Consider the following 27,996-nt stretch of genomic DNA (forward strand, 5'->3'; position numbering starts at 1 on the left):
TTCGGAACCATATGATTTTAGGGCAAAGATTTAAGAAAGTTTTAAATAACAAGTCAAAGTAGTGGAAGATACTTAAAAACACGACACTTGTGGACTCACACAAACAGAAGCGCAGCATCCTAAGTACTACACATACCAAAACCCCTCAAAACGATCTCCCCTGTTCTTTCCACTCGGAAACATCTCTGCTGCCACCCTCCCCAACCAATACTAAATCCAAACAAACTCTAGAATTTGACTGAATTTATTGTGAGATCCAGGGGGAAGGAATGCATTGCACAGGAGTGTTGGTGATAACCAAATAGAAATAAGCCAACCCCATGAGGGCAAACTGCTAGGTGGGACTTCACATCCTCTACGGGGATGGATTATTCAGCTCAACTCTTAGTAAAAAATAAAATAAAATAGTTAAGTCAAAACTAAGTAAAGAGAAACTCATGCTCTTACTATGGGTCTTCCATTGATTTCCCACTTAAAGGTGTAACAAACGACAGAACTATTTTTGTGATGGATAAAAAAAAAAAAAGCTCGGTTTGAAGTCTCTGCACGCCCTGTGCAAACACACATGATGGCCTCTCAAAGCCCTCAGACGAAAGCAGGATCTCGTGACCCACCAGTAAAAGCGGTTCCTCCTCACACGCTGCCCGGCTGGCCACAGAGAAATCAGAAGATATTTTTCGTAGCTATAAAGAAATTTATTTGGGGATGAGACTTTTCACTACTAGAAGCCAGGCCCTAAGCTGGCTCTCAGGATCTAAATCACACTTTTCTTTGGACAATAAATTTCAAGTAGCACTTACTGTCCTATTTCTCAAAAAGGAATGATGATGACAAAAAAAATAGACAAAACCTATTACCTAAATGCTTTAGTTTCAGCTGAAGCCATCTTCCATCAGAAACCATAGGATCTGATACGACAAAGTTCTCCCTAGGGATGTTTATGAGTAGAGTAGCTCAGTGCTTTTGTACTAGTACTGCTGTAGTTTGTCTTGTATAAAAAAAAAAAAAAAAAAAAAAAAAAAAGAAAAGACATTTAACTGCATGTGCAGCCTCAGCTCCCAAACCACTGCCACATGCTCCACTGCTCACCCAGAGTCAGCCTCTCTTCCCTTGGAAAAAATAGAAATACAAATCAACCCCCCCAAAGAAAACATCACCAATGCCACGCTGGTTCAAACGGAGCAAGTTCCTCCCGAGGGCTGGGTTACTCCTTGGCATCCTGCTCCTCTCCCTCGGGGGCACCATCCTCGCTGGCCTCCTTCTCCTCTTTGCTACGCTTGTTCTTTTTGTGCTTGTGACGCCGGTGACTCTCCCCCTCCTCGCTCTCGTGCTGCTTGCTGCGGTGGGAGAGAAAGGGGAGAAGAAAGTGCCATCAGAGCCCGCATCGGCACAGCTCTGCCACGGGAGAGACCCACAGGCAGCGACTCTACGGCACGCGGGGGACAGAGCGCTTTGATCTAGAATGAACATCTAGAATGACACATCCGAAGCGCTGTGGGCACCACCGTGCCGCTGAAAGGCTTCGTCATGTTTATTTGGGACAATCTGATACCACACGTGGCTGAACCAAGGGTTCAGGTTACGCAAACCGCTGGAGGTGGCTGCTTTACACCACACGCTGCATCAGCACAGGGCCAGGCAGGCAGCGCCCTGGCAGAATGATTTTTGGATAGTCTTTATATGCAACATCTCTGCGTCCTTCCCACTCCTAAGGGAGCTCTAACAATTTTGACACATCTCAAAAGCTTCAATGTGAAGCACCAAGGCTGCTGAGAAAAGGAAGAGTCCTAAATCTGAGAGGTGTTTGAAACTCTCACTCCTCTAAACTTCTTGGGGAAACCCCTGGACCAGAGGCAAGAGAGGGATGAACACAGCTAGAGAAACGTGGGTTTCCTGATGGGAGGCAGATCCTGCTTCTACTTCTGCTTGCTCAGAAATGACCTGGCACTTCGCTGGTTTTGTGCTTTAGAACTCTATCTCCTCACCCAGAACGCTTTTCCAGATGCAGCTGGATGGCTGTGGGCGTTTAGACAGGAATTCTGTGATGTGGGAGAAATCCCAGCCAGAAATAGCTCTGACTGGGTTGTGGACGCCTCTAAGCCCTGCACCACTGACCCCGGCAGCCGCACCGTGTCCACACCGTGTACACAACCCACGCACCCCGAGGTCCGCCTCTGACTCCCATCAGGGGGAGGGGGAAGGTGGCAGCTCTGGTTTTGCCCACTCTCCTTCCTGGCCCCTCCTGGGAGGGGATTTTCTGCTGCTTCTCAAACATGTAATTATTTCTCCTCACAGGCTGAAACCCAAGTGAGCTCTCTAGAGCTGACCGTGCCGTGAAGGTGGCAGAATTAAAACACAGCACAGAGCAGGAAAAAGCAGATCAAAATTATCACAGGAAGACGTACGGTCACACTACACTCACACAGTAGAGACACTCAGCTCCGCGAGTGGGGACAGTCAGGTGTAGAGACAAATTCTCACCACAGCTGGAATAGCAGCAGACACCTAACTGGCTGAACCACTGAAGCCCTGGCTGAAAAGCTCCTGGCTTCCAGTAATTTTCTGACTTGTATAATAAATGGTTTCATAGTCATTAAAAGGAGGGGGAAGAAAAAAAAAAAAAAAAAAAAGGAAAAGAAAAGAAAAGAAAAGGCTGCTGCCTCTTCTCAACACTTCTTCAGCCACCTGGTGGACAGCAGCGTGGCAGTGGTTTCTGATTGAACAATGCGACTGTCCTTTAATATTTAAACGAGCATGAGTGATTTCCTTCAGACCGGTCAATTTGCAGTAAATTGGAAACTACAATGAAACCCTTTCATCTTCCTGCAAATGCTTGGAACAGGCTCAAATCTCAAAGTGCCTCGAGCAGGGACTCCGACACGCACTCGGAGTGGCCTTAAGCAGAAAGTATTCCTCCATTTGCTTTAGGGAATGAACACTTCCCATCCTCCCGCTTTGAGCAAGACTGAGAGCATCTGTGCGTGGTTTCAGGAGCAGAGAAGTCACCCCATTCCCACCTTGCGCAGCAGCCCAGTTCTGTAAGTCGAGCTCTGCAGCAGACCCTGACACTGCTTTGGCAAGTTCCACCCTGTTCGTGCAGTCGGGCACCTGACACTAGATTCCAGTTCTGAGTAGAGGAAGCTGAGAAATAACCCTTAAAGCTACTGGCTTGTTAGTCTGGTATCAGCTCAGCTTCCATCTGTTTTGTATTCAATTTTCACTAAGGTTCTGGTCTTTCGTCCCATCGCTTTGTTTCCAACCCTTCAGCAATCGGTCCTTTCTTGAAAACTTATTCATCTCCTTAAGGATGAGAACAGCCTTTTGCCTCCAGTCACTATGTAGGAGTTTTTCTGATACCAATTTCAAAATCAGGGTAATTACCTCCAGAGCTGACATGAATTTCATCTAAAAGAAGGAAGCAAGTTGAAGCGCCAGAAAAAAAAAAAAAGAGCAAGTCTGCTCAAGTCATTACCAGGCTGTAAACTGGCACAGGAACCGAGCACTGCCTCAGACCAGAGCACAGACCTGTCACTGCGCTAGAAGAACCCTGCTCCAACAGGAAGATCAGCTGTAGCAAATACACTTTTCTCCAGAAAAGCTGGGATTTTAGGACATCCTGCTCTGCTCCAAAAGCATTTCACCTTTATCCAGATCATCACCGACCTCACTAGGAGAAGCAGCGGGCACAGAGCTCTGATCGTGCAGTGCTCAGCCCCCTGCTCCATGAGGGAATGTCAGATTACAGGCTGAAGAAAGCTCTTCTCTTCTGCACAGAACGCATAATCCTGAAAGCTGATGCTTCTGTTATGGTTTTGCTTTTTCCTTTGTGTGTACTTTCTGACCAGTGGGAGTTCTGCTGTTCTGAGGTGACGTTTAGCACAGGCTAACCTCTCCTTTGTCAATCAGTGCTGCAGTTTCCCTGGCAGTGATTCCACATCCCGCCAGCTGCCCCGCTGAGAACTTACAGACACCAAGGACTCCTCTCCCTATCACAGACAGTTCTGCCTCCTGCCCGGGTACATGCCCGAAAGCACTCTCTCTTGCCTGTGTGTCACATCTCAGGACATCGGCAGGTCACAGGAAGCCAGTATGACCCAGGGCGACAGTTCACTCATCAAGCTTTTTGTCTGCAGCTAAGGTGTGTTCCCATCAACAGCCCAGTTCAGCCCTGCACAGCTCTTACCGTCTCGAAGACTTATGCTTGCTGCTCTCCTCTTTGTCTCTGTGCCTGCGCTCTCGGTGACGGTCCTCTCGCTCCCTGCTGCGATCTCGACTCCGGCGGTAGTCACGCTCAAAGTCATAGCTGCGCTCTCGGCTGTAGTAGCGGTATCGCTCATCATCGCTTAAGAAGAGAAAGGAGAAGTGAGGCAGAGGAACACAACACTCGTGGATCTGAAAATCAGAAGCCATGTTTACAGGATGTAGAAGTCCATCCTCACCACCAAAATTTGTCATCTCTTACTCTATCAACAGGCTGAGGTATTTGCGATGCTCCTGAGAAAACCTATAACAATAAAGTGCTGCTGCTTATCAAACCCAAGCGGCAACCCAATCCCAGTTTCTAAGCACAGTGAAATAACTTTCCCCATTTGCCTATTACACAGCTCATAAGCCCAAGCAGTTGAACATCATGGCTTTCTCCTGGCCTCTCAAGGCAAAGTGTTTACAGTATTTGTTCTCTGGATTTGCCAGGGGAGCACCTCAGCAGCAGGCACGTGGCCAACGTCTCAGGGATTTTGCCCTCACAATCCTTCTGGCGTGTCCGAGACATCCAGCTACCGTGTTCAAAACCACCAGAAACACACCCCTCTCATCATTCCGCCTCCCCCTGGTGCTGGGTTTTACCTCACAACATTGTCCCAGATAACCTGTAATTCTTCTGTGTGAGTTAGACTAAGGGACTATTTTCTTCCCCATAAGTTAAAAAACTCAAATTGTGAGTATGGCTGACACGGACTTTGTGTCTACACCTTGCTCTCTGCTTAAGGCATCACGTATCCCAAATTCAGACACATCCCACGCTCCCCTTCCCTCTGCATCTCACTGTCCCTGTTTAACTTCTGAAAGCCAAAAATCTAAAGGGTTAACAAGTCCCACTGCGGGAAACAGTATTCAGACTCTGAGAGAAAGGAAGTCTGAAATATCGTCCTAACGCTCATGGAAACAAGCTAGACAAATAAATGTCCAGTATCAATCATCTGTAAAGGACTCCGCTGAGCACGACTGCTTGCCCTGCTTTGGCACGTGTGATCTGAGAGGTCAGCACGCTCCAAAGCACCCAGAAATGCTAACAATGTGCTCGGGAGTGCTGATCGCAGGACTTGGCTACAGCATGAACCTGCTCAAGAAGTGTGGGAGTCCCAGCTCTTCAAACCGTAGCAAGTTTGTCTCCTGTTCTGTTCCTCCCCCTTCCACCCACAGTGCCCACAAGCTTGGAAGGAAAAAAGGTGAGAGGAAAAAAAAAAGAAAAAACAAAGGTTAGGAAAACATTGCCCTGTTTGCTCACCCCCTGGGCCGGAAAGTTCCCCGGCGGGCAACAGCCCTCTGCCAGGAATGTGCATTCTGATCATGTTTTTAATGATTATTGGTATTTCTGAGCCTGAAGCCTGCAAAACACTGATGCTGCCTGTGACAGAACACAAAAGTGATGGGTTTAGAAAGAGGCTTTGCAGCCCAGCCTCCACTTTAGCTCTCTAGATCAACGCTGGGAGGCTGGAAGCCTCCTTCCCCAAGTGCTCCCAGCATTGCTGTCGCCTGAGATCACATCAGTTCCCACCAAGGCGGCTGTCTCCAGCACTGCTCGCAGAAACGCCTGTTAAGGATTTACATTTCCCAGCCGAGTCCTGGTGAACGGCACTCCTTGCCCTGAAAGCCTCTACAGGAGAGCTGAGCAAAGCACGGGTGGTTCTTCCTTTGATCTGACAGTTGCATTTAGATGACAAGAAGCAGCAGCTTCTATGGCCAGCTTCGCACTGAGCTGTGAAATACCAAGTAAACAGAGAGGGGCTATTTCATTTACTGGCCTCACATTACAGGTGGGAGAGCAAGTGTAACTGGTTCTGCTGGATTTAAACAAAAAAACAGACACAGGCAATCAGTCAGTGACATTGGCTCCTAGTTTGTCCTCTAGTTATTGATCCAATGTGTCTCTTCCTCAGACGTTTCAGAAAATTAAGCTGGTATGATCTGTAATTCCATCCCTTGACCAAACACCTTCTTGTGCTCCAGGGCAAGACCAGAGCTCCCTACTGGGTAGCTGTGAGCAGAAGCTGCTGAAACCCAGCACTCACTTGTTGTATTCACTAGTGGTCGGAGTGCGGTCTCTGTCTCTCTCCCTTTCCCTTTCCCGCTCACGCTCTCGCTCCCTCTCGCGCCTTGAACCCGAGTATTCCCAATGGCTGCTGCTGGAACTGCTTGTGCCTTTGTCCACCGTCGTCACCCAGGGCGTGTGGGACGTGGAGATGGGTGGGTAGCTGATGAAACCTGAATCTGCAAGAGAACAGAATCCTTGTTCACCTGAAGCATTCACAGCATCCTCTCTGTCCCTCCAAAGACATCCTCTGGAGGTACAGCCAAATGCAAGCAGACAATGGCCCAGCTCCCTCCTGTCCTCACTCTCCCATTTTACTTTCAGCAATTTGCTAAGGACATGTCAACACCTTTTCCCTGAGGAAGATGTGAGCAAGATCAAACATTTACAGACGTTGCTGCAAAATCTCCCCAGGCCCTTACGCAGCACATTACTGCAAGGGCTACGTGCTCCCCCAGCTCTTGCTCTCTATAGGCCCTGCTATATAGGACATGCCATAAGGTCTCAGCTGAGGAAAAGTTGCGATCCGTTCCTCCCAGCCATCCTGGCTTAGAGCACAAAGGCACCTGCAACGCTGAGGCACCCCTCTCCCGCTGCCGAGCCAGCTAAGTTAGTAGCCCATGGCTCCTGGCCACCTTACAAGGTCTCACTTCTCACCAGGTACCTTCTCACCTAAGGTGGCAGGCTGGGGAGGGCCAGGGACACCAGCTGTTAACAAAGGATGTCACCCGATGAGCCCAGAGCCACCAGCACTTCCCCATCCAGATGCTGGCCTGCTGGGGCCTGCTCAGCTGGACCGGTGAGGCCACATCCCAAAGCAGGAACAGCTGCTGAGAAGCTGGATGTACAACAGCACTTGAGGCTCCTGTTTCTCAGGCCGGCCTCACCCCGCCTGCTCCTCCAACACCTCCTGCAGAGGAGACAACGCGGTGCTGCCCATGATGCCACCCATCTGCTCACCACAGTGAGGAGGTGCCACTCCAAGCACTGGTCACTAAGGAAATGGGAGAGGACATGGGCATTGCTGGCAGGGCAGCAACAGGGAAGGGAATATTGAGCTGAGATTCTGGCACTGCCTCTTCCATTACAAAACAAAAAGACAGATGGCTGCAACACGTGCCTGTAGGCAAGGAAGATGATGAAGTGGGGGAGGAGGGCATTCAAGAGCTCAGGGAGATGCGAAGCTGATGCTTGTGCTTGTCCCTGAGGGCTGGGGAAAAGGAAGAGAGTGCGAGTGAGCGTGAGCAAGTATGTGTGCAAACAAGCACAGGAACATGGGGAGGCACATGGGGAAGCTTCGCTGTTGCTGGGTATCTGCACTGAAAACAGTGATCTGAAGCTCGGCGCTCAACTACAAAATTGTATTCACCATTGCTGCAAACCATTCAGCTTTCCAAACGCTTCCAAACTCAGCACGTGTGCCTATGACTGGGACAGTCTGAGGCACAAGCAAGACCCTGACGTTAAAGCAAGCACGATGTCCATCAGCCTAAGAAAAGCCTAAACTACCAAATAGCAGAGAACAGAACTATCCGCAGTCTGACTGTTGTCTTCTTGTGCTCACCTGCAGAGTTGTAGCCAAAGGGAGGAGGCTGCCTGTTATTGTAGCTGGCTGGCTGGCTTTGGAGAGAGAGAGAGAAAAGGATGCAAGTTATTAACATCAGTGACCCCTGGCAGCAAGTTTACCCAAATTTTTCTGAAGGTCTGTGGAACATGGTCATGGGAAACCCAAGGTTTCAGTGAATCCCTTTCACTTTGCATGGCAAACTATCAGGAATGTATCCAGGTGAAGCTGCTTTGCCACAGGTTCCGAAACTGCTGTAACTCAACTGCTTGCCATACTTTACCCCTCCCTTCTGTAAATCAGGCAGCTTCCTGGGAAATAACCAGTGCTTACAAAGTACCTGGAGAATCTTTACAGAAAACATCTGGAGTAACATAACATGCTATCAACTACTCTGCACTGGACCTAAGCACACACCTAGATTTTATTGACTCCCTCCTGTGTCATGAATATGACGAATCCAGGTAAATGCACCGACGGACTCTGCTCTCACCCCCACCCCAATCCCAGACCAGACTGAGAATTACTAGCACTGAGTTTAGACCTCTCCTCCCATGCTCAGCCCAGGTGTGGTCTTACCCATCCAAGGTTGGAATGAGGAGAGCTGGTGGTGGTGCCAGCGGCGGCGGGAACAACCCTAGACACAGAAGCGTACATCATCACAAAGATCTCACAGCTTGCCATGAGGAACAAGACTTCACTGCTGTTTACAGTTAAAAGCTGTTAAAGCGTCGTTTTACTCTAAACAAGGCCCTGTTTGAAATGGAATAATTTTCCTTCAGGGCTGTACCTCCTACCAAAAGTAAAACCCTCCAGCTATGTTAGTTCTGTAGGGGTATGGAAAGAAAAACAAAGGAAGAACTACCTTCTATTTTGGCTTATTCAGCTTAAACAGAAGATTCATTAAGGAGTAAACATTAACCCTTACAGTCCTGTGGAAGACAGAAAAGTCTGATTTTTAGGATGCAGACACATCCCAAAGGTTTTATTGCTCCACTGATTAACATGAGTAACTTTGTCTCTTACAAAGCAGGTAACATAGAATTCACTTGGTTTTGTTTGTTTTTAAAGAAAGCCAATTTTCTGAGCACGTATACATTTAAAAATCATGAGAAGAGTATGATGCAGAGAGCGCTGTCTGACAGGCCTGACACTTCAAAAATGGGCCCAATATCGAACACATGAAGAGTTATTATCCAAAAATCACAAGGCAGTATCTTCAAGAAAGCAGAACTAAACAGCAGTTTATGAAGGTCACTTCCAGAAGTGACATAAGCCTTGGAAGCCGAAGTCCTCAACCTTGACCAGCCTGAAGGTGAGGAGGTGCTGACTGCACCTAAAGGAGCTTCTTAAACTTGTATCTGTAACTACAAGCAACCATTATTTCTGCAGGCAGTTACCAATCCAACAAGAACACACTAACCACCCATTAGCTTGACTTGCATAAAAATTCCTGTTTATTATTAAACAAACAAAAAAAAAGGAGCAAACTGTACTGATACAAAGGATAGGAATCATCTGACTAACTGCTCCAGGTTCCTTTCCAAGCCAATGGCAATTGAGCCAGCAAAGTCAATGAAACCAGGGGATAATTCATCAGCTCTTACTGTGAACACCTGAAATGGGTCCAGAGAAGCCCACCCCAGAAGCATCTCACTGCAAACAGAGGTAGCCTGAAGTCTCCAGCTGAGCTAGTGGAGATCTACACTGCAAACAAGTTGGGGGACACATCCCACTCTTAGATGCTTTTTTTTCCCCCTCCTTTTCCTAAGATCTTCCAATAAAATGCAATGCCTAGAGCACTTCAGGCACACTTGCCCACCAAGTGCAAATATTCTGAAGTACTACCATTACAACTACCTAAATCGAAAGGTGGTGGATCATCATCACTATCATAATTAGCAGGTATTCCCCCTCATCTCCCTTTCCAACCCAGTTACCTGAAGTGGAAGTTCTTTGCAACAGCCTGGTCATTTTGTCCACCTCCGTCCTCCCAAAAAGCTTTAATCTACGTGCACTTGAGTAGCAACTGGGCTGCAATGTGTACAACCAAGACCAGTTTGCATCTAGTTTCGCTACAGTGTAGTTCTTCTAAATCCAAGCTTACTATGAGCTGGTTCCTTCTAGTACCTCAACGAAAACCAGCTCCGCAATGCTCTCGTACATTGAGAGGAGTATGAAAAGTGACATTCTGAGGGACAGCCCAGCTAGTGTAGGTTTTCTGTGTTTCCATTTGGGAAGCCCAGGGCAGAGCACAAATACAAAAGCACAGACACAAAAGCTGTGAATCAAGTCCAAGGTGTCTGACAGATAGTGAGGACAAGCACATCAAGTCCAAAGTGCTCTGGGTGCAGACCTGATGTAAGTACATTAATCGAGTACACAGCAGAACAGAGGCAGTGGCCTGACTGCATACACACTGTCACCATCAGCCTGGGGTTTTCAAATGTACAGCATCTGGTCAGAACTATTGCTCCAAAGGGTCTACAATACAGACAGCTGCATTTGTTTTCCCTGGATGAGGCAAAATTTCTAGTAGAGGAAAATTTCCAGTAGAAGAAAAAAAATACAGCTAGAGGAAACTCAGTTTTATGGTCGCTCTGAATTAGTGGGGTTCTTAACTTATGCATGAGATTGGTTGTTACGTTTCTTTATTAGTATTCACCATCTCGACTGCACACCAGGGAGCAAAGGCTTCTGATGGAAATGGCATTTGTTCTGCTCAGTCTCACATGCCAAATTCCTACACAAAGTACCAATTTGTCACTTAGAGTTTTGCTGTGCAAATGCCGTAACAAGAACTAAAACATTTCAAATTTAACTAAGTGGCTTTTGCCATCTGGAGTTCTCCATTTCATTTTCTAGATTGGTCTTCAGAGACAAAACAAGATAGTATTAAGAAGCCCTACAGATTATTATTTAGGTCCAGGATACAAGATAACCAGCTACAGTTCGACGCTGCATTGGAGTTTATTAGCCTTAAATTAACTGTGCTCTAAAATGGGTCTTGGTGTCAACCTGTCTGCTGTTACTTAATCCAAATGCTCAGACGGGGCCATCTGCGTGTTCAGAATCTGCTGTTACTAAGAGCAAGCGACCACCTACCTGGAATAGGGCCGGGTGGTGGCAGACCTACGGAAATAAGCAAGCAAAACAAGTGAGGACAACAGGTAAAGCATGTCATCTCTGTACCTCAAGCTAAAGGTAAAAGCACGCTTTTGAGTAATTTTCACATTCTTGAGCAAACAGACCAGCAGAAAAATTGGTGCTACTAAGCAGTAACTAGCCTACAAACTTTATCATTTTCCCAAATTATGATCTCTTTACCTCTATAATTTTAAACATTCCTGCTCTCTTACACTGGAGAATTCCTCTTTTCAAGCGTCAACGCACAAACAATTGATCTGGCCTTTAGAACAACTGAAGAAACTGGAGAGAAGAACCTGCTGCAGACGCCAGTGAGTCCTTCGGTTTGTTTGTTGTTGGTTGGATTTTTTTAAACTTTTTGTGCAGAGTGTGGCCTTTGCTTCAATCTTGATGCACTATTTAAGCCAGAAGCAACAGGGGCACAGACTCACGTTGGATCAGAAGATGGACAGACTTAGTAGGAAGTGAAGACAGAAAAATGTCTCTTATGCCATGGCCAGTATGTCTGTAAACTTGCACTGAAAAGGGTCAACAGAAAAACGACCCTAAGCCCTCTGGAAAATGCTGCATGAATACGCATATTTGGCCTTTTTAGTTGCAAAGTTCTTTGTTCTCTCCACCAGTATTGCCCCATTTTGCCTGGCGCCCAGAAAGAGTACTACTGGCCTCCGCACTGCAGATGCATTAAGAAACTTTGTGGAAACTGAGTTACGACACGCACAGAAGAGACAGTGAAACTGTTCTGTATTGTGATGCTCAAGTCAACAAAGCAGAAAAAAAATAGAAATTTGACCTCCGCTATCTTAATAGGTTTCAGGACATGGAAAGATACAAGTCTCGATATTTCAAGGCATAAACCAACCAAGAACTGACCTGGATTAGGAGGAACGCTGTTTGTTAGAGCTGCTGTTGCAGAATTGCCAATTCCAGCATCACTCTTGAAACATTTGGAATCAGTCATAGCCAGACAGGAACCTGAACTAAATAGCCCGCTGATGTGAGACAGGATAGCAACTCCTTTGTTCTCAGCTTCCTCCGCTGATAAAGAGGAACCCATTTCTTCACATTTATCAATAAAGCAAATGGATCAGTAGCACCCAAAGGCTCTCATGGAAACAAAGCTGAGCGTTTTTTTTTAAAGAACAGCTGCCATTTTTTAAGTATTCAAGGGCAAATGTTACATAGGCTCATGGAGACACTGAACAAAGACTGGCCAAGTCTAAGGACCTGTTACCTGGTTGCTTGACTGTCCCATAGCATTTAACGGTTAAACCTTTGATTTGCTCCAAGTCTGGGACGTCCTAACTTGCAGCCTCAGACCGACATGTATCGCTGTGTGAACACATACCTGGAGGATGCAGGGGAGGTGGAACAGAAGTAACTGGTGGAGGAGGGTGGAGGAAGTGTGGAGGAGGTGGCCCAGCGAGCGGGGGAGGCGGTGGGCCTGCTGGTGGTGCAAACGGCTGTTGTTGAGGTGGCTGTTGGGGCTGTGATGGCTGCTGGGGCTGCTGTGGGGGTTGTGGCTTACTTCCGTGGTCTCCAAGGACCTTAGAAGGCAGAGGAACGAGAAGACAGCATTTTAATCTCTTTGCTCCTGCAGCTGGGACCTCACTGTGCTGGCATAAAGGGAACATACCACGAAAAAAAAGGGAACACTGTGATACCTGGGAAGACCAGGCTATGCTATAGCCAGAGGATAACATCTTTTGGGGAGGAAGGAAGGTTGATAAAGCAATCATAGAATAGTTTGGGTTGGCAGGGACCTTTAAAGGTCATCTAGCCCAACTTCCCCTGCAATGAGGAGGGACGTCTTCAACGATTTCAATATGCTTCGCAAGGTACCTCCTCTCACACAGGACAGCAGTGAGCCTAGACTCTAGCTGTGTACACAACTGTGCAAGACAGCTGATGTTTCAGTGCTACCAACACCTCTTGTTCATGGGAACTGCCGCTCATACGGGCTTCACATTAAAAGCTGACACATTTGAAGGTGACACAGTAGTGCCTCCTTTTTTTCATTTTTTTTTAACCCAGTTTATCTTTCCTCAGGGCAACAAGAGGCCAAATTCTGCTCTAGATTGTGCCCACGTAGGTGAAAGGAAGACCGGATTCACATCTGTCTGACAAAAGCAGGTCACATACCCACTGTTGCTGAAAGAATGATCAATACGCAGAGATACCAGAATGACCTGGAAATACAGGTATCAATGCTTTTAAGTTGAGGGAACAACCATTTCCCAGCAAATTCTTTCTCTTCGGCAAACTCTTTTTTGGGCCATTGTTGGCAAAATTTGGAAAACTGACCACTAAAAAAAATAAACAGACAACAAAAACACATGTAAAAACAAAACCAGGAAATGCATCTAGACAAGGGAAAGGTTCCATATTTGGGTTTTTTTTTGTGAGTTAGGAGTAGTTGGTAGGAGGAAGGTAGTTAAGACAGAAGAGTTCTCAGCAGATGGTCCTCAAACCCTACGTCCGGCACCTTTCTATGCAGAAGCCAACTAGAACATTATGGTCATAGACTGGACATGCAAGATCAGAACTGAGCCCAGTTTTAAACCCCAGGCTTTTATTTCTTTTAAGGGACAAGATCCGGTAACACAGGCCCACCCTAAGTCTGAACTGTGGGCTGCATCTAATGATGCTTAGTCTAAATGTTACTTCAAAGTAAAGAGAAACACGAGCCCCAAGTAGAAGTCCTCCACTGCAGAACTGGAGATTCACACCCAAAGGTGGAGGGGAAGGGAATAATCCACACAAAGCCTCCCAGCTACGCATCACAAGGAATACTTTGGGAGAGACGATGAAAAAAGGAACTTGGGCCTTACCATTCAGCTGGGAAGGTTAGTCTTCAAAGGACAAGCCCTAGCTCCTAGCAAGATAAAGCTTTTAACACAGAAGTTAATTCAACCTGCAGAAGGGAATGATATATGCATATGCCTCAACAGGGTTGATATACTACCTACTGCTTTGCAGACAGAAACAGGGACATGGGAGGTCAGGAATGCACAGACATTTGCTCAGGGTTCACTAGAAGTGCAGTAAAACCAGAAGTTTGTCAAGACTACACAAAACATTTACCTGAATTGGGTTTTCCTCGGAGGCGTGCTTATCACGACGTCTTCCTTCTACTCTCCTAATTGTGCCTGCCTGGCCACCGATCACATCGATTGTCCCACCCAGCTTCCTGGTACAAAGTAGATGCATCTTTTTAGGCTTAAAGACATTAGAAGGAGCAGTTTTCCCCACTGTTAGGCAGGCTTCTCTTGTACTTTCTTTTCCACCAGGGAAAAATTTCTAGAGGCAACACTCAAATTGGACACGAGGTGAACGAGAAGTCCTTTTTTGCTTTTGAGCAATTTGAGCTTTGCATGCAGGGGTGAGTTAGGTCTCTCTGAACAGCCAGAGACGTGATCCAAAAAATGACCCCATACAAGTGTAATAACATGAGTTACACGCTCTGGTTCAGAGCTGCAATCCTTTACTCACTCTCCAGATTTGAGTAATCATTCCCAGATCAGGCTCAGAGAAAGTGGAGAGTATTTATCAGAAGGAGCCTTTAATGTTATCAGCCCAGATTTTTTCTACTTTCTGTCTGATCTTCCAAGTGTTGCTGATACCACTGAAGTTATTTACAAATTGGATTCTCAGACACTGTCTGGCCCACCTCCCTGGGCTTTACTCTGTTTCTATTAAAGACAAAAGTTTTGCCACTGCCTTCAATGAAATCAAGGCTAGATCCTTGAAAAAAAATAAAAACTGACGTAGCCAAGAAACAGTGCTGTCTGTGCACTGGGGGAAATCAGTCACAGAACCTACAATTTTCCATGTTCTTTTATCTCCATACCCAGGTCACTCTTAGGGAAAGAATATTTTTATAGGACCTCGCTGTAAGGTCATCACAAGTAAAGGTTTGCAAGAGAGAAGTACCCGCAAATGAAGTTTAAGAATCCCTCGTCCATTCATGCAACAATTGATTTAAGTATGGCCTTAGGCACGTTTTCCTGCAGTTAGGACAGAAAAACGTCAGCACTTTTCCAAGTGAGACTATAGAATTTTCTGTCTCAGTAGGAAATTTAGACAAAGTGGATACAAAAATGCTGGCTAATTGGTGAGATAAAGTTTTCTCACTGAAATCTGATCACTTTGTTTAAGAAAAAAAACAACCAAACAACTCACTACTAAGCCCATGGTTTTAATGCTGCTGCAGCATATGAAAATACTTGTTCTGGCCCCGACTTAAAGCTCTACTGCAGGAACACCAGCAGTGTTTCAAAAATCTTATAAGATACGCATAGCAGCTGGAAATGAACCTGACTGATTTGATGGCACTACGAAGGGGGACAGAAATGCCAGCAAAGTGCTTAAATGCAAACAGTCTAAGTACAGCTTTAAAGCTTATACTTGAAGCATATAGTTGGTTCTCTTCTCAGACAAAGTGGAAAGTTGGAATGCAAGACTGATTTCTACAAGGCAGGTGTGCAAAAGATGTAATGTGAATAAAGCACCTGAAACACCCAGATCCCAAAGCTCTGGCTCTTCTGGTTTCACATAGCTTTGTTTTTATGAAGCTTTTGATAAAAAAACCATCAACCTCATAAAGTCAAAGCAGTTTTCCCAGCAGAGGCTGCCAATCAAAATGACTCAATTGTTTTGCTTTGTCCAGCCTTGTGGATCCTCTCTCTCATTGGAGAAAATAACTAATTAGCACACATCAAGCAGCGTAGCATACAGGTTCAGAAACCAATAGCTCCTCTTATCAGCTGCCAAACATATAACCCATTTCAATTTAAGGAGACAAAGATTAACATCGTGGGAGTAAGAATAAGCCAAGTAGGCAGCAGCAGCCAGCAACGTAAGCCCTCAAAGCTGAGGTATTTGCCTTGTTTTCTCTACTGCCAGAAATGTGTCCTTTCAAGCTGGGATATCGGTTTCCTTCCCTGTGCACCACTATACTGAGGATATCACCAGTGAGAGGTAAGTGGCAGAGCACTGCTGAAGACCATAGTTAACGAGTGACCACAGCAGCTGCCTGTAAAGTTTAAAAGCTTCTTCTGTTTCAGGATCGAGGAGATTCAGATATGGCTCAGGTGGATCCCAGCTACCCCTATAAAGAACATGGTGCACCCAGGTCTATGCCTGCATCATCTCTTACCTATTGGGAGGAGGCCCAGCCTTCATGCGTCCTCCCACCAGAGCCAAGAAGTCTGTTTTGAATTCTGTTTTGATGATGTTATTTTCCACTTCTTTTTCAGCATTTCCTGTTCTTCCTTGCTGAACCTATGGAAGGCAATATATAACACACGGGTTAATGCCCCTACTTTCAACTGAATGTAGCATCAGAGATTAACCGTCAGCAAAGGAAGAGGCTTCTTCCCTCTCCTCCTCCCTTAAGGAACAATCACAGGGCTCCTGCAAACAAAAAACCTATTCTTCAGTCAAGGTGGCAGACACTTCTGTAAACTAGTTGGCAATTCCAGCCTCAGCCCGCTGTCCACTGTCTCCCGTTAGAAGTCCAAAAGTTCAATAACCTCGTATCCTTTTTCACATTGTCCTTAAGTCAAAACTGGAAATAGTAACGCTTGCTGTATTGTCTCTTTGAGTGAAATTCTGATTAACAGCTGTTGGCCACCTAATGGACTTCTGCAAAGGATAATTAATGGCCAAAGCAGTCTCCAAACACAAAAGGCAGCCACACAATTGCAACAGTCAACAGCAACAAGCAAAACCGCCATGGACACCCAGCGCCCCTCTCTACACCTCTCACATCCGCAGGATCTTCCAACCAGGCACCCCTATAGCTGGGAAGCCTCAAAGACAACTGGGAATTCACTCTAGTCTTGCTGCTGTAGTGGTTCAAACCTGCCAGGCAGCTGGAACTGTTCATTCCATAGAGAAAAGATTTTTAGCAGCCAGATTTAATCTTTAAAGATACATTTTTTATATTTCCCATCACCAAAAGGAACACAGAACAGTTAGGTATTAAGGTATCTTCTACTCGTACACTCTCATCTCTGCGATTACAAAAACAAGCCCCAGTTTTATTGTAGCCATATGCAGGAGTGACATGTCACCTACTGTGATCTTATTTTCAGTGCTGATGGGAGGAGCAGGATCCAGTCCAAGCTGAAGCCGTCGCTGCTTTTCACAATAAGCTTTCCATGTTTCTTCATTGAATCCGTAATTAAAGTAATCAGAAAGATCAGCACCTGACAAAGGGAGTAGAAGTTAACATTGGGATTCTAGCAGACTTGCATTCTCAAACTGTCCTTTATCTGCTTAAATGAAGAGTTAAGAAAACAATAATCTTCTAGAGAGCACAGCTTACTCTCCATTTCATTCTGTCAGAAGCCCTCTGCGTGTCACAGTGGACATGGCTGCATCTTTTCGTGGGAGGGTGACTACAGCCTGAACAGCAGTGGGACCATTTGAGGCACAGAACATAGCACACGTGCAGACTATCAAAAGACGCCTGCAACCACTTATTCACCAACCATATTTTTCCAGAATAGTTTATTGCAATTGCCCAAATGAGTTGAGTGCTGGGCAGAGCACAGGAATGACGGTTCCAGCTACCAGCACAAAAATGGGATGGTGCCACAGAACCTTCTTCTTGGCAGACCTAAGCCAACACATTCTGTTCCTGACCATCATTGCCTTTGCTGTTTTAAGAAGAGATTCTGGGACTTGCCCATTTTGTGAAACAGGGCTACAGCTTGTTTCACAGGCTGGAAACATTGGAATTTTTTTATTGATACATCTCAGACTACACACGTAATTACAGTTCACTCACAATCCTAACTACAGCCTTCCAAGACTGTTATCTTACTTTGACAGTCTTCTGTGAAATGTGCCAATTCAGCATGAGCCCTTCTGAGTAAGAGAGGTGGCCGCAAACTGCTTGCCAAGAAAACATAGATGCTGAGGGACAAACTTAGCTGCAACTAACTCCGTCAGGCAAACCTCCCAACAGGAAGCATTACAAAGCACCTCCTAGCCCTGCTGAGGTGTCCCTCAAACAACCCCCTCACAAAGGTATTCCTAGACAGACCAATTCTAAAACAAGGAGCTGCTCCATAAGGGCTAGGCAAAACACTTTGACCATGCTGAGCTTGGATCTATACAGCGAGGTTTAAGTTTATCTTCTAGGGAGGCCGCTCTTCCTGTTGTGCCACCCAAATATGCAAATTTCACCAACACAGACTCAGCAACATGACATTTACATATCTATTTTATCAGCCTATATTTCAGCCCTCTATCAGTTCCTCCACACCGTATTTCTTCCTCTCACTCATTACAAGAGATACCAACTTGCTGAACAATTAGCTGCAAAGGATATACACCCAAAAGGCTGTTGAGTAACAAGCTACTCGCCATCTAAAATAAACTTACAGGCCACACCTCTGCAGATATCTTCCCTCTATTTGTACCTAAACACAGTTTTAAGGCTAGCTGGCTTCATTTTGGTCCAGGGATGTCATCACAATGATTTCCACGCTTTATCTCTGAACTTCACTTCATTGTTTTCCTTCTAACTTATTTTCTTCCTAGCCCCTCTTTCTCACTTCACAATCCATGGGAAACCCCCTGCAGAAGAAAGGCTGTTTTCTATTATGTCTGTACTCCTTACTATTCATCACTGGGTGCTTTAGTGCTGGATTGATACCATGACACATCAATGTAGCTATTAGCACTCTTATGTACTCAGATGCCCTTCATTTCAGGTGGGCAAGAGATACCAAAACCACACCAGACAACCTTATAAAAGCACTACTTAATTAGCATAGCAATATTTCTGAAAGATAAATAAAGTACAGGGGTTGGTAGGAAGAAGAATTATTTCTGGGAAAAGGCAAATGGATTTTTCACTTCAGTTAGCATTTCATCATAGCAAGTTTTATGAGGATAGCACAGCAAAAATTTGGGTATCTTTGGTTCCTTCATTTACTTTTCTAACAAATTCAGATGAAAACCAGAAGTTTATTGTAGCATCCTACAGCTGTCTGTACATCCTACTGTACATCCTACAGTTGCTTTCAAGTACAAACCTCCCTATTACTGATCAGGAAGACAAAAGAGACTGCACATATTAAAACCTGCTGTGCAAAGTACTATTTGTCTGGACGGTCTAGATAACATTGTCCAGAAGAAATAAGTGGGGACTACTCACTCATAGTGATGCACCTAAGGCCAGAACCTAGGAAAGCATTAGGTAATACAGCTTTTCTACAAGAAAAATCCTAGCTTTTCTTGTCAGAGTAGACAGTGTTTGTCTTCCTTTTATTCAATTGTTTGCAGCAGACAAACAAAAAGATGGCTTTCCTATCATGATGTGCTCACGTGGTAACTCTCACCATTGCTGCCCTCTGCAAGGGGTACTTCCCTGCAGAAGCGTGGACCTCCCCAGGACCCAAATGAGAAGGGTGCATGGGGATGACGCTGAGCTTGGCCATGGCGAGACAGAATAAGCAAGGCGCTGCACATGAAGAGGAGACCACACATAACCAACAGCCAAATCTTGATCCTACGCAATGGACTTTAAGGCCAACAAACATTATCGTATTGATAGCAGTGCAATATTTTCTGGAATTTTATAAAATAGAACATAAAAAAAAAAAAAATAGTTGCTCCCTTTAGGGAAGTTAAATAGAGTAAGAGTAAATGCAACACAATTTCGGGTAGAAGCATGGCTTGATCAATCAGTAAATGTCACTGATTGTCTACGCAGGCATCAGAGACTGAGCAAGATGCATTGTTCTGACTTCCCTGTTCCCCGGCAGCAATACATGGACAGAAATTGCATGTGAAATTAAAGAGAGACAACTAAAACTGCAGAAAATATTTACCACAAGAAACTGTGAGGCCCCACCTGGTTTCCTCCATGGTTTGTCTTCAAATGAATCTAAATCCACTTCTATAACAGGCAATCCATTTATATTCCCTGCGGCATCTAAGTCAATACCTTTGGGCTGCAACTTGGCTTTGGAGAGAGAGAAACTGTTACTACTTTTAATGCAATGCCTTTAATCCACTGATTTGCTGAGCAAATTACTCCAGTCAAAAACAAAGCGCTCCTGTGAATTCATTGCTGGCTTTACAGCACGTAGGTAACCACAATCAAGTTTTTAATAAAAATTACTGCAGTCACTCTATAAATAAATAGCGAGAGTATACAACACTTGCAGTTGAACAGCAGAGAAGCAAATTCAACCTGGATTGTTACTACAGACAGAATAAATTATTAGAGCATGCATGAAATTTACCCCAAATAAAAACAAAAATTCTCCCCAGGCAAAATATTTATTTTTCCCTCCCAAGATACACACATTTTCTCATAACAAGAGACTTTTTCAGGATCAGTCTTATGTGGACTGTGTACTAACTGGAGTCAGAAAAATCTGTTGGGTACAGAATCTTTAAGGGGAATTTGTTCTTATTTTCTCAATCAGAAGATAAGTCATTTGCATAAAGAAATGAATGGAACGAAGTATATGAAGCCCATGAAACGACAGTCTCACATACGAGGAAGGACAGAATCCCAGTCTCAATATATAGTATAAATCAAACTGAATGCTGGGGAAAATTTCATCTGCAGAAATATGCACAGCTGATACTCAAGGCCAGAATTTGTTTCTTTTAGTATCTTACGCTGCAAGTAGCTCAGTATAGTGACCATATAGTTAAAGTCATCCAGGCAATTTAGAATGTTTGGTCCCAGTGCAACAAAATAGTTTAGAAACACTTTTTTTTTTTAACTTTAAAAGTAATAAGCAATGTATTTTTTTTTCTCATTTAAATAGAATTATAATCAGTGATGGGTAATTAAATCACTCCATTGCACCCTGGACCCTCAAAGCCTAAGTCCTAGGGAACACTTATCTTTAAGAAACACATTTACTATTCCTAGTTGAAATAAGATGCACTAATTTTATATCCTTCCAGAGACTAAGATTTGCAGCTGCTCCAGCCGTCAGTGCCACATAAGTGAAATACTGCAAGAGGTGAAGGATAAAAATAACAGCAATACCTGAAGCAGATGCTCCATAGCCTCTACCCGTTTTTAAGTTCAGATTCATAGGAGTTCCCCTATATGGAAAAGAATCACTACATTGCTATTTGAACAAATTACTTGGGTGAAGATTTTCATGCAAAATATATTCAAGCCCTGACACTCTTCAGAAGATGCTTAGTTCACTTGGGTTTATTCATGTCTCTTTATGACTTTTAGCACTAAGTCTCAACATCTTAAAAGTGAGATCCATTTGCCACGTATGTTTCTCTAACCCTACAGAAATGCAGCAAACATACTTACTGGCCAACCACAGAACACATGAGGATTGTCTTGAACATGAAGGGAAAGGTTATTTCAAAGAGCGGTAGTTACGATTCTGCCCAGGAACATACTTTAAGTATTTAAATGAAATTGAACAACATGGAAATCAGAGCTGCACGTAGATCACAGAATGACAAGGGAAAGGTAGAAGCAGCAGATTTCAAAAAAGGATGTCTGCAAAATCTAGCGAGCTGCTAATGGATGGAACATTGCTATCCAGAGTAATCCATCAGACTGAAACCACCTCTACTACAAGAGGAGGAAGTTATCCATAAAGTGGAAAAACTGCAATATGCTGCAAAGCACATAAGTCATTTCCTTAAGAGGAAGGCTCCTAGCAGCAAGCAAAAATGCTGTCTTATTATTTTTATTCAATGCAAATTAGGCAGACTTGTAAGTCAGTGACATAATTTCCTGGTTTGCAAATCCAGCCTCGCCATTTCTGAATCATAAGAAATCAGAAATTAGTTAATTCACAGGTTACACAAATTCTTATCAATACAGATTTTGGTTCTTGAAGTTTTCACAGATGATGAGTTAAATGTAACTTCCCATCTTTGATTTTGCCCGATGAAGCACAGTAATTATTTGGTTAATTTTCCAACAGCAGATCCATGAATTATCATTCCTATTTTACAGATGGATTCTCCAACAAGCAATTGCAGGACAGAGCTGCCCATCAGCTTCTAATCCCATCCCAGTTTTCTAGCCATCACTCCCATGTCTCCCAGACGACAGATCAGCTCTCATCACCACTTTCAATCCCAATCAACGCACTAGAGCTACCTCAGATCAAAAATCGACGCCATAATCAGCAATACATACATGTACGATGGTGCTCCCGTTTTAATGTTGCCAATAGTAACTTTCACGTCGTCATCATCACTGTCGCTATCGCTGTCATCTTCATCATCTTCGCCACTTGGAAGGGCCTAGCAACAAAAGCACAGAGGAGCTCATTAATACATAAAACTGATAAATTCCCCAGGACAGTAATCCAAATCTTACAAAGCTTGTACAATGAAGGACTATCAGAAAGTATGATTCTAATATAAAGACATAACTTTCTACTGCACTCCAAGGCTATACAAAGTTGTCTCTGGAGGCAAAAACCATGGCAGTAACCAGCTTCAACATAAGTAGACAAGTGCCCACAAAGAAACTGCTTTCTCCTTTGAAGAAGCAACCCTACATGAGAATCGGGATAAAATTCCTGAATGTGGGGAAGCTTTAGCTCGGTTCTAAGAATTTCATCATGTCCCTCTTTTTGAAAGAGCTAGGGCTTTTCTGACACATCTCCTTCACAGGAGAAGAGTGAAAGTGTCCAATCACAAATAAAAACCACCAAAATATATTCACCAGGCTTCACCCAAGAACTTCGGAGTTAATATTCTCTGACCACAACTTTTGTGGTAGGAAGGTGCTGAAGAGCTCGGCTTGGCTTATTTAGCACAACCAGTCCCCAAGTCACTTAACTTTACATAAGAACTTCACCGCTGTGGATTCGGCTCCAGCGCAGCACCACCAAAGCAAAGGATATTTTTCCAGATATCCAGCAGCACAGCTATGCAAGATGCATGAGCTGAATTAACACCTCACCACTAGAAAACAGTATGAGGAAGGTGTTCCTAACCCCCCGTCCTTTTCCATGGCACACGGGTTTGTCAGAACTCCGTGTAAGCCCTCTTGACATACCACAGTGGCAGAAAATAAACCCATCAAAAAGAGTCAAGGAAGAGGGGGTGGAGAAGCAAGCCTTCTACTACACTTTCATCACTGAGCCACTAAATTGCATTCTATGAGGTCAGCAGCTGAATCAAAACCGATTCCCAGCATTTTGGGCTTTCTATCCTAGCATCTCCCGTATTTCACTGACTCTTCAGAAGTCATATTCAATATTGAGTTGGAGGCAATATCACGTTCTGCTTTTCCTGCCAGGCTGCAGCATCAGAGGCCCTCCCCTGCCTCTTCAGTGGGCATAAGCAACACTCAGATCAGGATTCACTACCCACCGCACAAGGCAGGCTGAGAAGAGAAGCCCATTGCTGTAGTCAGCATTGGGAACTGATTATCAGTACACTCCTACGCTACAAGTGTGACATATTACGCAGTACCAGCATCTTTATGCTTACATCTTTTTATCCACGAGTATTGAGAAGCACAAAAATAACTGCGTCTACCGTTTGTAGTGGAACACGTACATGTTGCGACATCTCTCTGTCTTCGTTGCTGACAGGTCGGTTCTCCTGAGGAGCATCTTGCAAAGGATGAGAAGATTCTGCATGTCTAGGAAAAGTGACAGATAAAAGAAAGCCCAACACAGAGGTTCACCTATAAATATTTCTAAAGCTTTCATCCAGGTGACTTTCATATAATGGCTTTATTCATGTAGCGTGTTTATTCTGCTGGCAGTTAGCTCAACTATATGACAAAAAATTAATCATCCTTGCTTGGCTTTGCTTTTGTTGGAAAGAATCAGTTTAGTGCTTCCAAAGAGCAGCTGAGAGACAGCACATCTGCCCAGCCATACACTTCTCAGCAGCTAACACAGAAGTGACAGCTATAAAAACTTCCACCTGTGGTTCCGCACAATCACAACTGACAGGAATAAGACCATAACAAGGAAAACTTCACCTTGTCCTTAAGGATGCTAATAATTATATTTAGTAAGCAGTAAGGGCACCTGTCCCACAGGAATTAAGGAAAAAGTTATTTTACTGTTTCTACAAATAGCTTACGTTAACGAGGAGTTAAAATTGATATTAGAAAAGACAGATAATTACCCACCCAATCTTCTCATTCATTACAAATTAGTCATAATGCAACAATGGTCAGGTTCAGATTTACCTCCAGTTAAAGAGTTTGTACAAATGTTAATATTGTTTATTGCATTAGCCAAGCAAGAAAGTCAAACTGGTATACACATGCTACAAAAGAGTATGCCAAGTGTTACAAAACTGAAATACAAAGAGAGATCATTTGTCTTTGATGTCATAGGTAAAACCCAGTAGAACTTCAAAATAATTCTGGCTTTTCCAAAGAGACAATTTTAATAGCTCAGGCAACTCAATTCTCCACCAGTACTTTGTGGAGACGTTGCCATTAATTTAAAACCCCATGTTGGATAATAAACATACAGAAGATTATCTTTAAAAAGAAACATACATAACACCTAACAGAATCCAAACACTGGTCAGATTAAAGCCATTTCAAGAGGCGGCAGGAAAGGAAATACCAAACAAGTAAGCCAAAATATCACACAAACACAACTCAGAAAGCAGCTACTGAGCATAAAAAAAAGAACAAACGAACAAGAACAATTTCAGCAGTTACTGAAGCTCCCACATTAGAAAAGCCCCATATACAAAGAAATTCAACCATCAAGCCAAGATCAAAAAGAAGGGATGAAGGTTCGGCAGCTAACCGAGGAAACACAGGTCCCATTTTCACCAAGTTCTTGAGGTGACAACTGAAGAGACTTTAAGTTATGAGGAGGAGCAGGATGTTGAAGGGGAAATCAGCCTCTAAAAGTACTTTAAAGTTGCAGACATAAGCTATTACATAAGGACCAAAAGATGTATCACTGGAGAAAACCTCACAGATGGCTCCAAAACTTTTTGCGCTTTGTTTGCCAAATCCAAGCAACTCTTAATATTGACCTCAACCCCAGAATTTTCTTAAGAATCCAAGATGACTGAATTAAGGAAGAGTGACAAGCATTACCTTCAGCTTCAAGTCACATGAAGTATCTGTGGGTGTGCATTAAAATTTATGAATCGGGAGTTCAAATAAACATTTGCTAAGTAACAGCCTTTCCCTAACCTGTTTGCTTCCCAGGAATGAATAATCTGACAAGTCCACAGCCATCATCTGCATGCATAAAAATGTCGCAGCCATTTAATTTCCCCAGAATGCCAATATAACCCCTGCGTTGTTGACATAACAGGATCCTGCACAGTCTGATGGCATTTAATGCATCCTTTAGGCTAAGGAATGATAAAGGATGCTGCATCCTGCACAATACTGATTTCTGCTTCATGGGTAAAGACAAATCCTCTAGACAAGCCAGCAATGTATCCCTGGAGCTGCAGGCGTCAACAACATAGCAAACAAAGAGTCATTTTTCTTAAAACACCCCACAGCTCTTCATTCAGGAAGATTCTCATTGTACAACAAAGAAAAGGAAAAAAAACAAGAGGGAAAAGAAAAAAAAATAAAAAAGGAAACCTAGCATGAGTACTAATGCTTTTCCTTTACACATCTTGCAGTTATTTGAGATAGTTGCTGGAAATTCAGATTTTTAATCCTTCTTGTAAAGTAAAACTACATTCAGATGAAAGTGACAAGGAACAGGAAATTTATACAAGTTAGCAGTAAATTTCTATCTAAACTAGACGTTCCTTCTCACAAAGCTCATTTGATGTTTTTAGGTAACAATTTACCAAGTCTGCCTAAAACTTGTTTTTGAACAAGTCTTCATATTCCCTGAGCAGAGGATACTTACTACAGAAGCAGGACAGTATCCAGAACAACCTCAGAAATTCCAGATACTGAATTCACAACGACCTTAAAAGACAATAAATATTAAACTGAACTTTTGAAGGTGCTGAGCACACAGAAGTCCAGTGAAGATCAAGTCTTCTGAAAACCACGTTATATTTAAAAATGGCAAACAGATAATATTCCTGCTGAGAGGAAACTCTGCTGGTGCAAAACACAATGCTACCAACATAGGGGAGTTATGATCAAGGACAGGCAACAAAATCAAAACTGACCATTGAGTTGTCCCCAAAGCTTCTATCTGTAAGTCTTACCCAAACCACACGCTTCATAGATCCCATATAATTAGTTGATTTGATCTTGTCAAGATTTTAACCTAGGATCAGGTTTTTAGCTTTTCCAGGCCAAAGCACAGGCCATAGTTAACCAATGCCAGGCCAGCACAAAGGCCAGTCCTCAAGGAACCATTTTTCCTAGGGAATTAAGCTGAAAAAGAGATCTGATTTAAAAATAAGTGAGGAGGGGGGGGGAAAGAGTTAAAAATTAGTTTTGAGTCAAATCAGTTGACTGATCCAGTTCACCTTCTGAATTCACAAATGCTGTGCCAGCCCAAGTACAGTGTGATGGCTGGGGATGAGCCCATGGGATGGCAAAAGGAGAAGCTGCTGGTTCCGGCAACAGCATTAGTCTAAAGCATTGACAAAGGTGTCCTCAACGTGGCTCAATGTTCTACACAGTACATACTATTACAATGAATAAACAGTCTCTGGACTTACCCAGAAATTGGTCCATCTTCTTGCTTACCAGTGGTGTCATCTGCAAAAACAATAATAATAATAGAAAGTTATTCAAGTGAAAGAAAAAAAGCTAAATTTAAGCACAAAACGCGTCACAGATACAGAAATACCTAGAAGTGCCAAGGCACCATAAACCCAATGTTCTCTTTTCAACAAAGTTCAACCAGAAATAGAGCAACTAAAAAAACCAAACCCTACAAACACAACCTGTCTGGAGAAGTGAAGTCTCACCACCACTGGCAGGGAATAAAATTCAAAACACACATCCAAAGTCTCGGAGCAGAAGGAGTAAAGGCAAACATCACGTAAGGACTGTAGTCAGTTGTGAAGGGCTTTATATAGACTTTTAACATACCAGAAACATAGAAGTAGAAATATAGATTTCAGTTGGGAAGTCTACGAGGAGGACAAAGAGGTTTAAATACAGCCCTACGCTTTTTCCTAGACACGCCCCCCCAGTCCCCCGTTAGCCCGGGGGTTCACCCGCAACAATCAGGTTAGTAAGATCTGGACGATTAGGAAACTGAGATTGTAACAAAGCATCCCGTTAACCTCTCTGCCTCACGGTGGTGTTGTTAAAGGGACGATAACCCTTCCCCACCCCCCAATAAAAAGGCATCTGAAGCGCCTGCCCACGCTCACCGGGGAGCCGCCGGCACCCTCCCCATCGCGTCCCGCACCGGGCCCCGCACAGTGGGGAGGGAGGGGACACCCCGCCGCCGGCCCCTCAGGCGGGCCCGGGGGAGATGCGGGGGCGGGTGGCCGGCTGCTTCGCCTTGCCCCCCCCACCCGCGGCCCGGGGCGAGGCCTGAGGCGGTACCTACCCCCGTAGAGCCAGTGCTCCTCGTCCTCCTCCGCCTCCAGCGGCGCCGCGCCCGCCACGGCACCGGCTGCCGGCGGCTCCAGCTCGGTGGCCATGGCCGCCACGGGGCTGAGGGGAGCGGGGCGCCCCGAGCTGCCCGCGCCCACAGCAGCAGGAGATGGAGGAGGAGGAGAAGAAGCGGCGGCGGCCGCCGGGGCCCCGCTAGGCTGCCGCCGGGGCCTGAGGCGAGGCGCGCATCCGCTGCGGTCGGCACGGGGCGGGGAGGTCGGCAGCCGCGGGGCCGGGCCGCGCCGGGGCTAACGCGCCGCCATTGCTCTTTCTTTGGCTGCGGCGGGCGGGGAGGGAGGCGCGGAGGAGGGCGAGACCCCCCGGCCTGGGCGCGGGGGCCGCCGCGGGGCCTTAGCGCCGCCCGCCCCGCCGGTACAAAAGGCAGCGGGCCCTGGGCGGCCGCCGCGGCGCAGCACGGGCCGGTGGCAGCGCATGCGCGGCGCTGAGGGCGCACGCGCAGAGGGGAGCGGC

The 27,996-nt window shown here is 44.9% G+C and overlaps 1 protein-coding gene across 1 annotated transcript; it reads right to left on the reverse strand.

The window, feature by feature from the left end:
• Nucleotides 1-228: 228 nt before the first annotated feature.
• On the reverse strand, nucleotides 229-27,949 carry LOC141748529 (uncharacterized). Its single transcript, XM_074600759.1, has 16 exons — nucleotides 27,479-27,949; nucleotides 26,634-26,673; nucleotides 23,559-23,643; nucleotides 22,183-22,289; nucleotides 21,052-21,110; nucleotides 19,894-20,004; nucleotides 17,103-17,233; nucleotides 16,180-16,304; nucleotides 14,106-14,211; nucleotides 12,370-12,568; nucleotides 10,980-11,006; nucleotides 8,454-8,511; nucleotides 7,875-7,930; nucleotides 6,291-6,489; nucleotides 4,184-4,342; nucleotides 229-1,337 (listed from the first exon to the last, which is right to left on the reverse strand). The coding sequence occupies exons 1-16, from the start codon at nucleotides 27,570-27,572 to the stop codon at nucleotides 1,205-1,207; spliced, it is 1,689 nt and encodes a 562-aa protein (XP_074456860.1). The 5' UTR covers nucleotides 27,573-27,949; the 3' UTR covers nucleotides 229-1,204.
• Nucleotides 27,950-27,996: the final 47 nt, after the last annotated feature.

Source organism: Larus michahellis, chromosome 9, assembly GCF_964199755.1.
Source record: "Larus michahellis chromosome 9, bLarMic1.1, whole genome shotgun sequence".
In the NCBI taxonomy this organism is placed as follows: Eukaryota; Metazoa; Chordata; class Aves; order Charadriiformes; family Laridae; genus Larus; species Larus michahellis.